The sequence below is a fragment of the Rhea americana genome, unplaced genomic scaffold (assembly GCF_003343005.1).
Source record: "Rhea americana isolate MKP2758 unplaced genomic scaffold, rheAme1 scaffold_5, whole genome shotgun sequence".
In the NCBI taxonomy this organism is placed as follows: Eukaryota; Metazoa; Chordata; class Aves; order Rheiformes; family Rheidae; genus Rhea; species Rhea americana.
Genome location: NW_028186645.1, coordinates 572,586 through 585,379, shown reverse-complemented (window position 1 = coordinate 585,379; position 12,794 = coordinate 572,586). Strand labels below are relative to the sequence as shown.

At 43.9% G+C, this 12,794-nt stretch overlaps 1 protein-coding gene and 1 non-coding gene across 4 annotated transcripts; both read left to right on the top strand.

The window, feature by feature from the left end:
* The first annotated feature begins 150 nt into the window (after positions 1-150).
* Positions 151-8,129, top strand: EIF5 (eukaryotic translation initiation factor 5). Of its 3 annotated transcripts, none has more exons than XM_085317389.1 (12): positions 151-205; positions 373-565; positions 2,576-2,855; positions 3,128-3,209; positions 3,584-3,756; positions 4,075-4,186; positions 4,874-5,013; positions 5,484-5,642; positions 5,908-6,069; positions 6,294-6,458; positions 6,751-6,885; positions 7,732-8,129. In XM_085317389.1, exons 3-12 carry the CDS (start codon positions 2,784-2,786, stop codon positions 7,822-7,824), a joined length of 1,293 nt encoding a protein of 430 aa, XP_085173515.1. In that variant the 5' UTR covers positions 151-205; positions 373-565; positions 2,576-2,783; the 3' UTR covers positions 7,825-8,129. The 3 variants fall into 3 exon arrangements, with proteins under 3 accessions (XP_085173515.1, XP_085173516.1, XP_085173514.1); XM_085317390.1 differs by lacking the exon at positions 151-205 and adding an exon at positions 1,866-2,059 and having other exon boundaries at positions 213-565; XM_085317388.1 differs by lacking the exon at positions 151-205 and having other exon boundaries at positions 213-565.
* LOC146588650 (small nucleolar RNA SNORA28) lies at positions 4,547-4,670 on the top strand. The gene has a single exon (XR_014897385.1). It is a non-coding gene; the product is annotated as a small nucleolar RNA SNORA28 (small nucleolar RNA).
* Positions 8,130-12,794: the final 4,665 nt, after the last annotated feature.

Below are 12,794 nucleotides of genomic sequence, written 5' to 3'. Positions count from 1 at the left end.
GGGGGGGGGGAGAGACGCGAAGCGAGGGGGTGTCTTGATTGATAGCGGCCGCCGCCAGTGGGTTGGGGGCACGGCGAGCCCTGAGCCAATAGCTTCGTCCCAAGGCGAGCGGCGAGCCAATGGCGGGGCTGGGGAGGCGGGGCGCGCCGCTGGCTGATTGATCCCAGCTTTGGCGTTGTTCAGTCAGAGCGAGAACATTCTAGAGGTGAGTACGGGGCGGCCATTGCCGGGGTCCCATCAACCGCCCCTTTCTGCCTGAGCTGCGCGCCGGCMGCCGCCTCTCCCTTCCCCCCCCCTTCCCTTTCTCCCCCCTCCTCCTCCCTCTCACAGGTGTCGCCACTAACGATGCCCCTGATTGTGTTCTGCACGCAGATTGCCCGGCGCCGCTGTCCCTGCTGATCCCGCCCGCCCCAGGACGCTCGGACCCGGAGGCTGCGGCGTCCGCCTCCGCCTCCCTCTCCGTCTGGATATAAGCGCCCCTACGGCCTTGTTCTCCTCGCACACTCGGCTTCGTCGCAGCCCGGGGCGAGCAGCGTTGGGTTTATGTCTTTATTGGACGAAAACGGTGAGTATTCCCCTGTGCTAGAGCGAGTGGGTGAGTGGGGAGGAAGCGGGGGGTTAGAGCAGGGTTTGGGTCGGGAGGAGGACAGTGGCGGCTCTCCAGTCTGGGCTGGAGCACCGCATTACTGATAAACGTTTGATACCAGGAGAGGTTCCTTACAATGAAATAGCTGGGATTTTTTTTGGGGGGGGGGGCGGGBGGGAAAGAGATAAGTAGCGTTTCAATTACCTTCCTATATTTATTTTTTTTAAGTTTCGTGTCCTCCCTTTTCTTCCCCACCCTCCTCCCCAAAACCATGCGACGAGACAAGATGGCGGCGGCTGCGGCCGCGCCTCCCTGTGCAGTGGGCGGGAAGGGAGGGGGCGCGCGGCGGGGGGAGCTTGTGGCGCAGTTACAAACCCGCAGCGTGGGGGAGGGGGCGCCGCCTCCCCGAGGCTTAGCCTCTGGCGGGGGGGAGCTACAGAGCGTCCCCCTCTCGCTGCTGGAGAGCGCATGCGTGGCTGGAGGTGCCCTCCCCCTATCTCTCTTAAGGCTGACTCAGTACTTAATTGCTGCATTTGTGACTCATCACAGTCCTGAGTGGGGCGGGGAAACTGCTCTTAAGCAAGGAGTCTATCCGCCTTTCCACTTTCCCTCCGTACTGAACGGGGAGGGGGGTGGGGCGAGAGGAAGCTTGGGATGAGRTGTCCTAAGGACCAGGAGAGGGAGCTTCAGTCCGCGTTAGACAAAAGCAGTAATCTGTAAGGAGGGGAAGCCGCACATTTCTTCCTGAGAGCTCATGCTCGGTCGCCCAGATACCTGCTTCCTCACTGCTGCGGCAGGCACGTGGTCGGATCACGTGGTGGCTCTTTTTAGCTAAAATTGGGGAGGGACGCCTCAGGCTTGAAACAAAATCCATGATGCATTTTTTCCTTGAAGTGTAAAACTGTATCTAGACATCGAGTGTAGAATACACATCTATTCAAATCTCTGTATGTTTTCTTTGTGTAAAAGATTCGTAAACCTAGTTTGAGGGACTTGAACTGTGTGGAACCAATAGCCGTATTATTATGCATAAATACTAAGAATGGTTATTTCAGTGTGTCAACGCTTCTGTCATTAATAGTAACAACATGATGATGTGTCAGAAAAACCATGCTGTAATTAGTTGTCTGTCCAGTCAACTCAACCAGTTATGGCTTAAGTAATCTTACATCTGAATATAGACACACATGTTAATTTTAATATGTAAATACTGCTTAAGGTAACTATAATAATAGGATTCATCCTCCTTCCCCTTCCTCCCCCACCCCTTCCCCCCAAGAAAAAAGCCAACTGGAAAAGCTGCTGCACTGCTCTGTACCTCTGCATTGCTAGGCTTTCTACAGTGAAGCAACTTATGTCAGACTTTATCAGGCTTATTGTTAAGTCAAAACTCAACAGAAGCTGCTATGAGAATCCATAATTGAGAGGGAGAATTACCTAATTTTCAACTCTTTTCCACTCCGATCAAAACTGGTAAGCCATGTAAAAACTATATTGGACTACAGATTGCTGCTGCTTCATCTTACTGATATTTCTCAACATTTTGACAAACTTCAGTTTATGTGATAAGTTTGTGCTATGATGAGGAATTTGAAGCTCTGTTCCAGATCTTTCTCCTGCTTCCCTCTGCCCTGCAGCCTGAAACATACCACATKACCCTCTCAGTGCAAGCAACATTGGTCTGCATAATAAGCAGTATTCCTTTCTCTTCTATTGTGATTGCAGCACTCATTTAGAAGTTAATGTACAGAAAACATTCTTAAGCTGTTCAAATGTTCTTTGGGTAGTAAGAAAAAGAGGGTGGAAGGTTGTGTGGTTTAGACGAGTAGTACAATTCAAGGCTACTTACGTTCCACAAATCGGAAGTCATAGAAAGCCACAAGATAACTAACTTTATCTACTTATAGCCTCTTAATACAGCTCTGTGGCAAGACTTGATGGGGGCACATTGAGATAAACTTCATTTCTTCTGTTTATTAACACTTGCAGAGCTGTTGCGCAGCCACTGGTACCTGTATTGGGGAAACATAGCATACAAGCAAGAACCTTACAGCCTCAGTGGCGAAAATTTTTTCATGTCAGAGACCGAGAACTCTTGCAGTCGTTTATGTCATCCCGTCTTCTCCAGACAGAAGATACCAAAAAACTGCAATCAAAGATCTCTTCATCTTATTGATAAAGCTACTAATAAGGCAAAATGTCTGTCAACGTCAACCGCAGTGTTTCAGATCAGTTCTATCGCTACAAAATGCCCCGTCTGATTGCCAAGGTAATTTACTAACCATTACTGGTAAATGGGTAGCATTTTGCTTTGCTCTATAGATAGAAGAATTGAGGTGTGAGGTAATGATATCACTACTTACAGGACAAAAAGGATGTCTACTCCTTTCAGTCCGCATTACATGTTCATTAGCTCTTTTAAAGAGATACATTCTAAAAGCAGAACACTGATACAGTGATATGGGAAGTACTCACTGGGTTTGGCTGTTGTGGTCATTTAACCATAAAGCACTTTATTTTTTGTTGTTTTTGCTTTTTAAGGTTGAGGGCAAAGGAAATGGAATAAAGACGGTTATAGTCAACATGGCTGACGTTGCAAAGGCGCTTAATCGGCCTCCAATGTGTAAGTAGTCTGTGGAGTGATAGGGCATCCTTTGACTTGTGCTCTTCATATTGTTTAGAGTGGTAGTGTGAAGTAGCTAATAAAACATCAGATATAATAGGTCTTTTTCACAACTGCAAGGCAGAAATGTGATAATCTCCAGGACAAAATTGTAAATGCAGGAAAATGGGGATGAGACCATGTGAATTGGGAGGGGACAGGGATTAGGGTGGAGGGAAGATGGGGATGGTTCTGGGTCGAGGCATTCTTGTTCTGTTTTGCAAGGGATTAAGTTTTGTAGCCACTGAGAATATAAAGCAGCAGTAGTGTATCTGCTTACTATTGGTTTTGGATTAAARAGCTATGAGACTATTGATTATCTTTTTTTCTTTAAGATCCTACCAAATTTTTTGGTTGTGAGCTGGGAGCACAGACCCAGTTTGATGTTAAGAATGACCGTTACATTGTCAATGGATCTCATGAGGCGAATAAGCTGCAAGACATGTTGGATGGATTCATTAAAAAATTTGTTCTCTGTCCTGAGTGTGAGAATCCTGAAACTGATCTGGTGAGTACTTTGTCTTCACCATAACACTACAGAAACACTGTGCTACTTCTGTAAACCCTAAGTGTGGAGTTAGGTACCTGACKTGAATATCAATTCAGAGAAGACAATCTCTCCCTTGTGGGGACTGTCTGGCAAGGCTTCACACATACAAAGTATATAACTTCACCACTTCCAAACTAGAGGTGCTCTTTTGGAGCTAATGAAAGCACTTAAACTTCTGGCTTAATCCTGCTGAGACTTACATGTATATTGGATTTAGACTTCAACGTGTTCCTTTTCTGTAAGCGGTGTTCTAACCACAGTTTGTTCTTCTTGCAGCATGTCAATCCTAAGAAACAAACTATAGGTAACTCTTGCAAAGCCTGTGGCTATCGAGGCATGCTTGACACAAACCATAAACTCTGCACATTCATTCTCAAAAACCCACCTGGTGAGTGCGTTGTTTTCTTTGGCAGGGGGGAGAGCAAATTTTTAAGCATGACTGCTGTTAACCAAGTAGGGAAGCAAATAGCTAACACATTTAAAATGTAAAAAGGGTCAAGGCTGCTCCTGGAGTTTGTGATTTGGGATGAAGTACTTGTGTTCATAGTTAACAAGATTGCATAGAGGTATGCTGGATCCCTTTTATATAGGAGCATCTGGAGATGCATACACAGGATACAAYGCAGCAAATCAGAAAAGAGGTAGCCTGCAGGTGACCGTTGCAGTTTTCTCCTTAAGTCARTATGAAGCAGAAGGGTAGGAAGTAAAAGCGTCCTAGTATGTCACTACCTCTATTAGTGTTCTGTGCAAGCAACACTCTGTAGTAAGCATCTGGTTGCCTGCTGCAATTTAAGCTTGCTAGAAAAGTAAAGTCTAACCTATTCCAGGGGTCTCTGCTTTGTGAGGTCCCCTGTTATATGGACTTGAACAGCCTTATGCCTCARTGAGGAGTTGAACTTTGGTAGAACTGCATGTTCTCCCAGCAGGTGTAGATCTGTCCTGAATATGTCTGGGAAAGAGTACTGTATATGCTAATACAAGCATTGGAACTGATTTATCCAGGGATGTGTTAGAGGTGTAATAGTGCAGATAGATTCTCTACCCCACCAAATAAACTAAAACGCTTCACTTCCAGAGAGCGGTGACACTGGCACAGGAAAGAAGGAAAAGGAAAAGAAGAACAGAAAAGGCAAGGACAAAGAGAATGGTTCTGTGTCTAGCAATGAGACACCTCCACCCCCCCCACCAGAAGAGATAACTCCTCCACAGGTTGTGGTAAGTAGAAGAGAAAGTGGGGAGATACGAGTGCATAGTACAGTGTTTTGGTCTGAATTTAAATCCCTCAGACTTTGTTGGTCAGCACTGCATCAAAGTTAATATATTGAAGGACACTTAAAGTAGAACGGGAGTATTTCTGTCACTCCCCTGTATTGGCAAGCAGCAAGMATTGCGAGCTCTTCAGTAACAGCATGCATACCCCAACCTAAGTGTAAGGTGTGTAACCTTAAGTGCTTTCAGAAGACACCTGGATTGTATCTTATGAATGTAACCCTACAGATAGTTAGGCAATTTAAAGCTTTATATCTTCCCTTTCTGTCTGCCATGACTTGCAGATTATAGCATAACCCTTCCTTTGTGGAAAAGTCAAAATAAATGGCATATAAAAGTGCTCCTAAATACCTAGTGTTTTCTATGAGCTTAGTTAGAGATGACACTCAACTGTAACTGTGTGAATTCCACTTTAGGAGGAAGATGATGATGATGACTGGGGTGAAGACACAACAGAAGAAGCCCAGAGGCGTAGAATGGATGAGATTAGTGACCATGCAAAGAACCTCACACTTAGTGAAGATCTGGAAAGAACAGTGGAAGAGAGAGTCAACTTACTATTTGACTTTGTGAAGGTAAATATTTTCTAGCTCATCACTTGGTAGGCACTCTCTACTTCTTTTACATTCAACAGCATTTTAAGGAAATTTAAAAGACTTCTGTTAGGATGGAGATAGAGAATCAGTCTTCTCTTTCCTCTCCCGCCAAAGCTCTTGAACCTTAAAGCTTAAGAGGATAAACACTGATTCTCCCAGTGGTGTGGAAGGAAACCACACTAGAGTGCTGACATAGACCTCAGTAGCAGTTAAAATACACTTTGTGTCTGTTTCCATCTTGCAGAAAAAGAAAGAAGAAGGTGTCATTGATACTTCTGACAAAGACATTGTAGCAGAAGCAGAGAGACTGGATGTGAAGGCTATGGGCCCTCTAGTCCTGACTGAAGTCCTCTTTGACGAAAAGATTCGTGAACAGATACGGAAATACAGGCGTCACTTCCTTCGTGTAAGCACAGTCTCCTGTTCCTGGTGTAGCAACTGTTGCTTTGTTGTCTTTAATAGCTACTTGAGGTCTAATTGCTTTGTCTTTAAACTGCTGCCTGCTTTTTAACTMGGAAAAATGAGTGGCAGGAAGAGCTATTGTGAATTCTGTTATTGCATTGAGTTGAGAGCAGAAGGAAAGGTTGTTCTGGAGAGGAAAAAAACTTATTTTTTTTATCACTATTCTAGTTCTGCCACAACAATAAGAGAGCTCAGAGGTACCTTCTCCATGGCTTAGAGTGTGTGGTAGCCATGCATCAGTCTCAGCTTATTTCTAAAATACCGCATATTTTGAAGGAAATGTATGATGCAGATCTTCTGGAAGAAGAAGTCATCCTTAGCTGGGCAGAAAAGGTAAGGGGTATTTTAATGGGCCCCACCTGCCAAATGTCTGAATTCAATGCTGTATGTATTCAATGCTGTATGTAGCCTGTCCATTCTGGTAGAGCCTCTTGAGCTCATGTCTTAACTCTGGCTAGTGTTTTTTAAATTACTGTGTGGGGGAAAAGCTTGTGGTTAAGAAATGGATTATTCAAGGCAGTGAGGTGAGGTTAGACTTCTGATTAGGCTCCCTTGTACTTGGAAGTGATCTGATGTAAATTCCTTTGGTACTTAAACCAGGTTTCTGTGCCCTTCTGTCTCCTAGGCCTCAAAGAAATATGTTTCAAAGGAGCTTGCCAAAGAAATTCGTGTCAAAGCAGAACCATTTATTAACTGGCTAAAGGAAGCTGAGGAAGAATCTTCCGGTAATGAAGAAGAAGATGAAGATGAAAACATTGAGGTAGGAAAGGCTCATGTCCCTTTTGGGGGAGGGGGGAGTGGAAATCCAAGGTACTGTTCCTGTGCATTGAAGTCTTGAGCTACTTGGTCTTGGAGTGTAGTGCCCTTACTGTATTGCTTTGTGTGTGGGGGAAACTGGAAGAGTTTCTCAGTTCTAATGACTCCATCCTGTTAGAGTATAGGCTTTAATGCTTTAGCTTCAGGTAAAGAGAGCTGATTTACCCAAAATCCACTTCTACTTTAACAAAAAAAAATACATATATAAGTAGCCAAAACACCACGGTTGTGGAATAGTACGGGCAGACTCTTACAAAGTGGTGGTCCCTACAATGGAAGATGGACTCTAGATAGCATTATAAAGCCTTCTCTTTTAGATGAGCCTCTGTGCTCAGTTAGCGAAGCTGCTTAAAGGACAAATGACTGATTTCTCATACCTAAGAAGTAGGTAGAAGCTGTTAGCTACACTTAGTTGCCTGGGTGGTGGCTGTGTGTAGTTTAGGCTAGGATTTTCTATTKTGGTAATAGTAGTTATTCCTGGCCCGGTGGTGAGACACACAGGTTTTTGACCCTCATGCATGCACTCTTTATTTTCCCTCCTGTCTTCCTGTGTTAAGATAACAGCTGCTATGTCAGCATGCCTGAGTTAAGGTTTAAATATGATACAGTTCTACTGGAATATGCTGTCCAGTATAGTTCAAAATGTAGAATAGCATGCTGAACAGGTCTTGGCAATAGGTGGGAGGACTGCTGAGCAGGTGTGTTTGCAACTCCTAACATAAAAGCAAAGCTATGCTAGTACTTGACGGCAGTAGATGCTATAGCAAATSTGAACGTTTTGTCTCCACAGGTTGTGTACTCCACAACTGCCAGTGTACCTAAAGTTGAAACTGTGAAGCCTGCAAACAGCAAAGATGATGATATTGATATTGATGCCATTTAAAGTGATGCAACATAGCTTCCAGTATAATGATGCAAACTTCTCTGCATTTTTCTGCCAGAAGTGTGACTTGTATGTGCACAAGCTGCAATGGCTTAACATCCTGCTACTTTGTATTCAAATATGTAACTTTTTACTGTGACTGGTCTTGTGTAACTACGCCTAATACCAAGAAGTCAGCACCTAAGTGAACTATCTAGTTTGCAAATGGCATGTTATGTTTTGTTTTTCTAACTTGTGTTGGACACATACTTGGAGCACATTTATACAGTTGTGGAAATAAAGGATTTGGTTTTGGTCAATCTTCATATATGCCTAACTTTCTTTTTTTCCAAGTAAATACTCATACAACTTGAAGAGGTCATTACAGCCAGCCCTGTCACTACTACAGTTGGGATAATGGTTCCCTAATGACAGTGTGTCTTGGACTAAAAATGTGCAATTTGAGGCAAGAAGGTATGTGCCTTATCTTAAGAGGTGCTTTTTAAAAAAACATTTCAAACTAGAGCGATAAAAGCTAGCTTTAGAGGGTAAAGTGCATTAGCTCGAATCAACAAGCAGCCTCTGAGCTGAGGGAACAACTAAGAGCGGAAACTTCAGTAAGGACAAAGGTACGGGTTTGTTTAAAGGGCACGGGCCCCTTCTTTTTGTTTAAGAAGTTGGCATTCTGCTAGTTCAGAGACTTTTCCTTACCAGTTCCAGTTCTTAGTGTTCCTATTGCTCATAGAAGAGAAATTGCTGTAGGCGTTCACTTAAATTAAACAGCTGTATAACTAAGCACAGCACTGCTCATGGTGATAGCAGTTTGGCACAAGTGCTAAACTGTAGCAAGACTATTCTGATGCAAGGAGGGGAGAGGACAAGGTGTGTTTCCTTGTGAGTCCTAGAAGTGGACTTTGCTTTGTAAGGGATCTTGCAGATGCTGAATACTGACTCTGAGGTACCAATTTAGCTTGGAAATAAGGTTCAGTAAGAAACAGAGCTGTCTTACCCTGTACCTATAAGCCTGTTTTGGAAATGTGAAACATAAGTAATACCTTAATTTAAATGAGAACGCAAAATCCTTAAACTTGCCAGATAGAAAGAAGTGGWTTGAAGTAACTTAGTGAGCAAAGGGCTTTTGACCTAGAAGTACTGGTGAAAGATTTGCCTGTCTAAAAAACTTAGCACAGCTAGTAGAGCCTGAACCTCCACCCGCAACCTACATTCCTTCCTGTGAACTTCTGTGCTGTGGAAGTAAATATACTGCTAGGGCAGTTACGGATATGTGTGGAGGTATTTTTTTTTTTTTCTTTTTTATAGAAAGAATAGTAGTCTTGCTGTTGTGAGATAAGGTATTACAAGTTCTGAGAGATCAAGGCTGCTATGCGGCCAGAACTGTTTTTTCTAACCAGATTGCTGCAGCAGAAGTTATGATTAGATGAAACAAAACTTTGATTATTTACAATGGTGGTGATTTGAGTTTCAGGTTTCCCCCTCCAAAATATGATACAATGTAAGCTTAAGAGTATCCTGTTTTATCCCAGGTAGTCCTGGGATAAAACTGTACTTACACACAAGCAGGTGTAGCAAGCAGTATTAAGGAAGATGGGGTGAAGTTACACTAGACARTGGAGATAGTTTTGATCTGTTCTTTTACTAAGTTTGTTTTTTTTTGTGGGGGGTCCTCAATTTCAAAGTCCCAACTTCACCCCTCCTCCACCCCCCCCACCAAAAAAGGGAAACATCTTCCTTTGTTTTGATTTAGATTTTAAAAATTATCTGTCTTATGTGGGAAGAGAGAGCTAGGTACACACCTCCTTTGTATAATAGTCTCCAGGTGTGTGTCCCTGATAGTTACTTAATTTCTCCAGTAGGAGGTGGGAGCTTGTACCTGAAGTGAGTCCTGTAGGTAGGACTTCGAATCTTTTGTCTTTCCAAGCAGGTTTCCTGCTTACAGAGGGAATAATGGGAAGTCTCACACTTCTCTAGGATTGTGTATTGGCTGTAAAGCTGAGAAATACTGAGGCCCGCTAACCCTGCCTGCACAAGAAAAGAGCTTTCTCTGCAGCCTGGGCAACACAATCTTCTACTTCTTTGAACCAGATTCTTAGCTAGTGTGATTCAATGTGCTTTGCCAAAATAATGAGTTTATCAGTGCTGATTGCTTGCAGATACCCTGCAATTCTGTCTGATAGTCTCTGAAACTTCTTTGGAAGGCTTCTGTGTAAGTTTTACATGCTGTTGATTGACATGAGTCGTGATGGTCATGTTGTGGGATTGTGGGGGTTGTGGGGGGAGGGGGTTTGATCAGATTGACTGTAATCGTAGGTTGTAAAAGAGGCAATTTCTTTTTCTACTRTCATTAGTCATGCATGCATGTTCCTTGGCATGCATTGGATCTGGTGGCTATCTAGTTACTAGCAAAACAGACCTCATTGCTCCAGTAAGAAGTGAACCCAACAGAACAAATTCTTCCATCAAATCCGGGAACTTAAAGTCTTAAAAAGTAGTATGAGGGATAGATCTGGTGTAAATGTGGTGGGTGGGAGCATGCAGCAAGTGAAAGTGTTCTTTCATGCTCAGTGTAGGTCAGATCGAGTGCACTATAAGACTGTGCCCTAATAGGGAGTTTCTTGGAACACTTCTCCCTGTTTTCACGTATGTATCAGCATTTCCATCTCAGACAGTAAATTGGGAATGCTACTACCTAATCATAAAAATGAGTGTTCATATTACCATTTTCCTTGAGGGAAGGACAAAGTCTGACTTTTTGAAAGTTTCCTCCAATCTTACTGAACTTACTGCTGCTGCTATCTAATAAAAGTAACAAGTATGTCTTCAAAAGGCTGCTTGATACTTAGATACAATCTGCTTGAAGCTTCAAAGAAACTCCTGGCACTGAGAAAGGAAGTAGTAAGTGTTCCTTGATTCCCTTCACTTCAGAGGATGCAGTCTCTGTGTTTAAAAACCTCAGCATGAATGCAGTCATCTGGCAGGTGGACAGGTCTAGCAGTAGGTCCATTAGCCTTGGCTTTAAAAATCTTGATCTCCCTCCATGAGCCTGCAATCTGGAACTTCAATGCAGCTTGACAACTTTCATCAGTGTCTCCTCTTCATCCAGCACAACAGGGAGATATTCTGCTGACAGGTTTGCTTGGTAGCATCACAGTAACACAAACATGAAAGGAGCTGAGTGTCTTGAACTAGGGTTTGAAGTCCTGACTGTTGTCAAGCATAAGAAAGGCAGAATTGCCTGTTAYTACTCTTATCTGTAAGAGCTTAAAGATTTCCATGTGAGGTCAGGACCTTGTTCAGCTGAATAGATAGATATGTACTATATAAAGGGATGCTCTTTGCTCCCAAGAGCATACAGTCCAGATTTGTAATGAGGTAATGGCTAAAGATAAGGGGAAAGTGACTTGAAATGATTGTGGTAGGCASAGTAACATGCTAAACACTTATTAATTCAGCCACTACTGGCTRAATGGCAGACCTCAGAGGGTTATGAGCGGTGGTGCAAAGTCTAGTTGGAGGCTTGTAGATAGCGGTGTCCCCCAGGGGTCAGTACTGGCTCCAGTATTGTTCAAATTATTCATCAGTGACCTGGATGAAGGGACAGAGTGCACACTCAGCAAGTTTGCTGATGATACCAAACTGGGATGAGAGAGTGGCTGATCACATCAGGGGGCTGTGCTGCCATTCAGAGAGACCTGRACAGGCTGGAGAGATGGGCACAGGGGAACCTCATGAAGCGCAACAAAAGCAAGTGCAAGGTCCTGCACCCAGGAAGGAATAACCCCATGCACCAGTACAGGCTGGGGGCTGACCTGCTGGAAAGCAGCTCTGCGGAGCTCTGACCTGCAAGTCCTGGTGGACAACAAGTTGACCATGAGCCACAAAAGCATCCTTGTGGCCAAGAAGGCCAGTGATATGCTGGGTTACATTAGAAAGAGCATTATCAGCAGGTTGGGGGAGGTAATCCCCTCTACTCAGCCCTGGTGAAGCTGCACCTAGAATTCTGTGTCCAGCTCTGGGCTTCCCAGTACGAGAGACATGGAACTACTGGGAAGAGTCCAGCAAATGGGCTACTAAGATGATGAAGGGACTGGAGCATGTCTCATATGACAAAAGGCTGAGAGAGCTGGGCCTGTTCAGTCTGGGAGAAGTGAGGACCGCAGGGGATCTTAAAAACGTGTATAAGTATCAGAAGGGAGGGTGTAGAGAGGATGGAGCCAGGCTGTTTTCAGCCCAGTAATAGSACAAGAGGCAACAGGCACAAACTGAAACACAGGAAGTTCCATCTGAACATGAGGGAAAGCTTTTTTCTTATGAGGGTGACTGAGCACAGGAACAGGTTGCCCGGAGAGGTTGTGGAGTCTGGAGATACTCAAAAACTGTCTGGACAAGGTTGTGTGCAACATGCTSTAGGTGACCCTGCTTCAGCAGGTAATCTGTGGGAGGTCTTCCAACTTCAACCATTCTGCGATTCCATAATTTACCCTTGCAGTGGTAGTGACTGTCCCAGCCAGTATAATCATAATGTGAAGCTCCCATAGAGTTCATCTTTTGAACACACGGCAGTTTATTATGTGGGGTCACTTGCACAAAGCATTGCAAATGTAGAGTCAGTCTTCTGTCTTACACTGCTCTGCCCCCGCACACACACCCAGCTCCTTTTCATTCAAGAAGTCAGTGTTCTCTGCAGACAGACATTAGGACGCTGGTAAGTATCTTTGCCTTTGTTCTGCATACGGCAAAGCAAAAACCAAAGCTGCCAGGCATGTTGCCCAAATGCATTCCTGTGTCATAGTCTTATTTTTACGCACGAGACTATCATTCCTTCCCTTCAAGATCTTTCTTGTTCTTTGAGTTGAGAAGCTCACTAAACGATCCTAACTTCCAGCAATGTCAAACAACTCAGCAGATGTGTCACTGTCTAGATGTACAATAATTTTTTAAAAAGCTGATTTACATCTTAAGGGATAGTGCAC

What these genes read in the sequence shown, in the direction of transcription:
- EIF5 (XM_085317389.1), top strand. Translation starts at nt 2,784, where the DNA reads ATGTCTGTCAACGTCAACCGCAGTGTTTCAGATCAGTTCTATCGCTAC. An exon ending in AGAATCCTGAAACTGATCTG is followed by an intron (nt 3,757 to 4,074) that starts GTGAGTACTTTG and finishes TTCTTCTTGCAG; the next exon opens with CATGTCAATCCTAAGAAACA. An exon ending in CATTCTCAAAAACCCACCTG is followed by an intron (nt 4,187 to 4,873) that starts GTGAGTGCGTTG and finishes CTTCACTTCCAG; the next exon opens with AGAGCGGTGACACTGGCACA.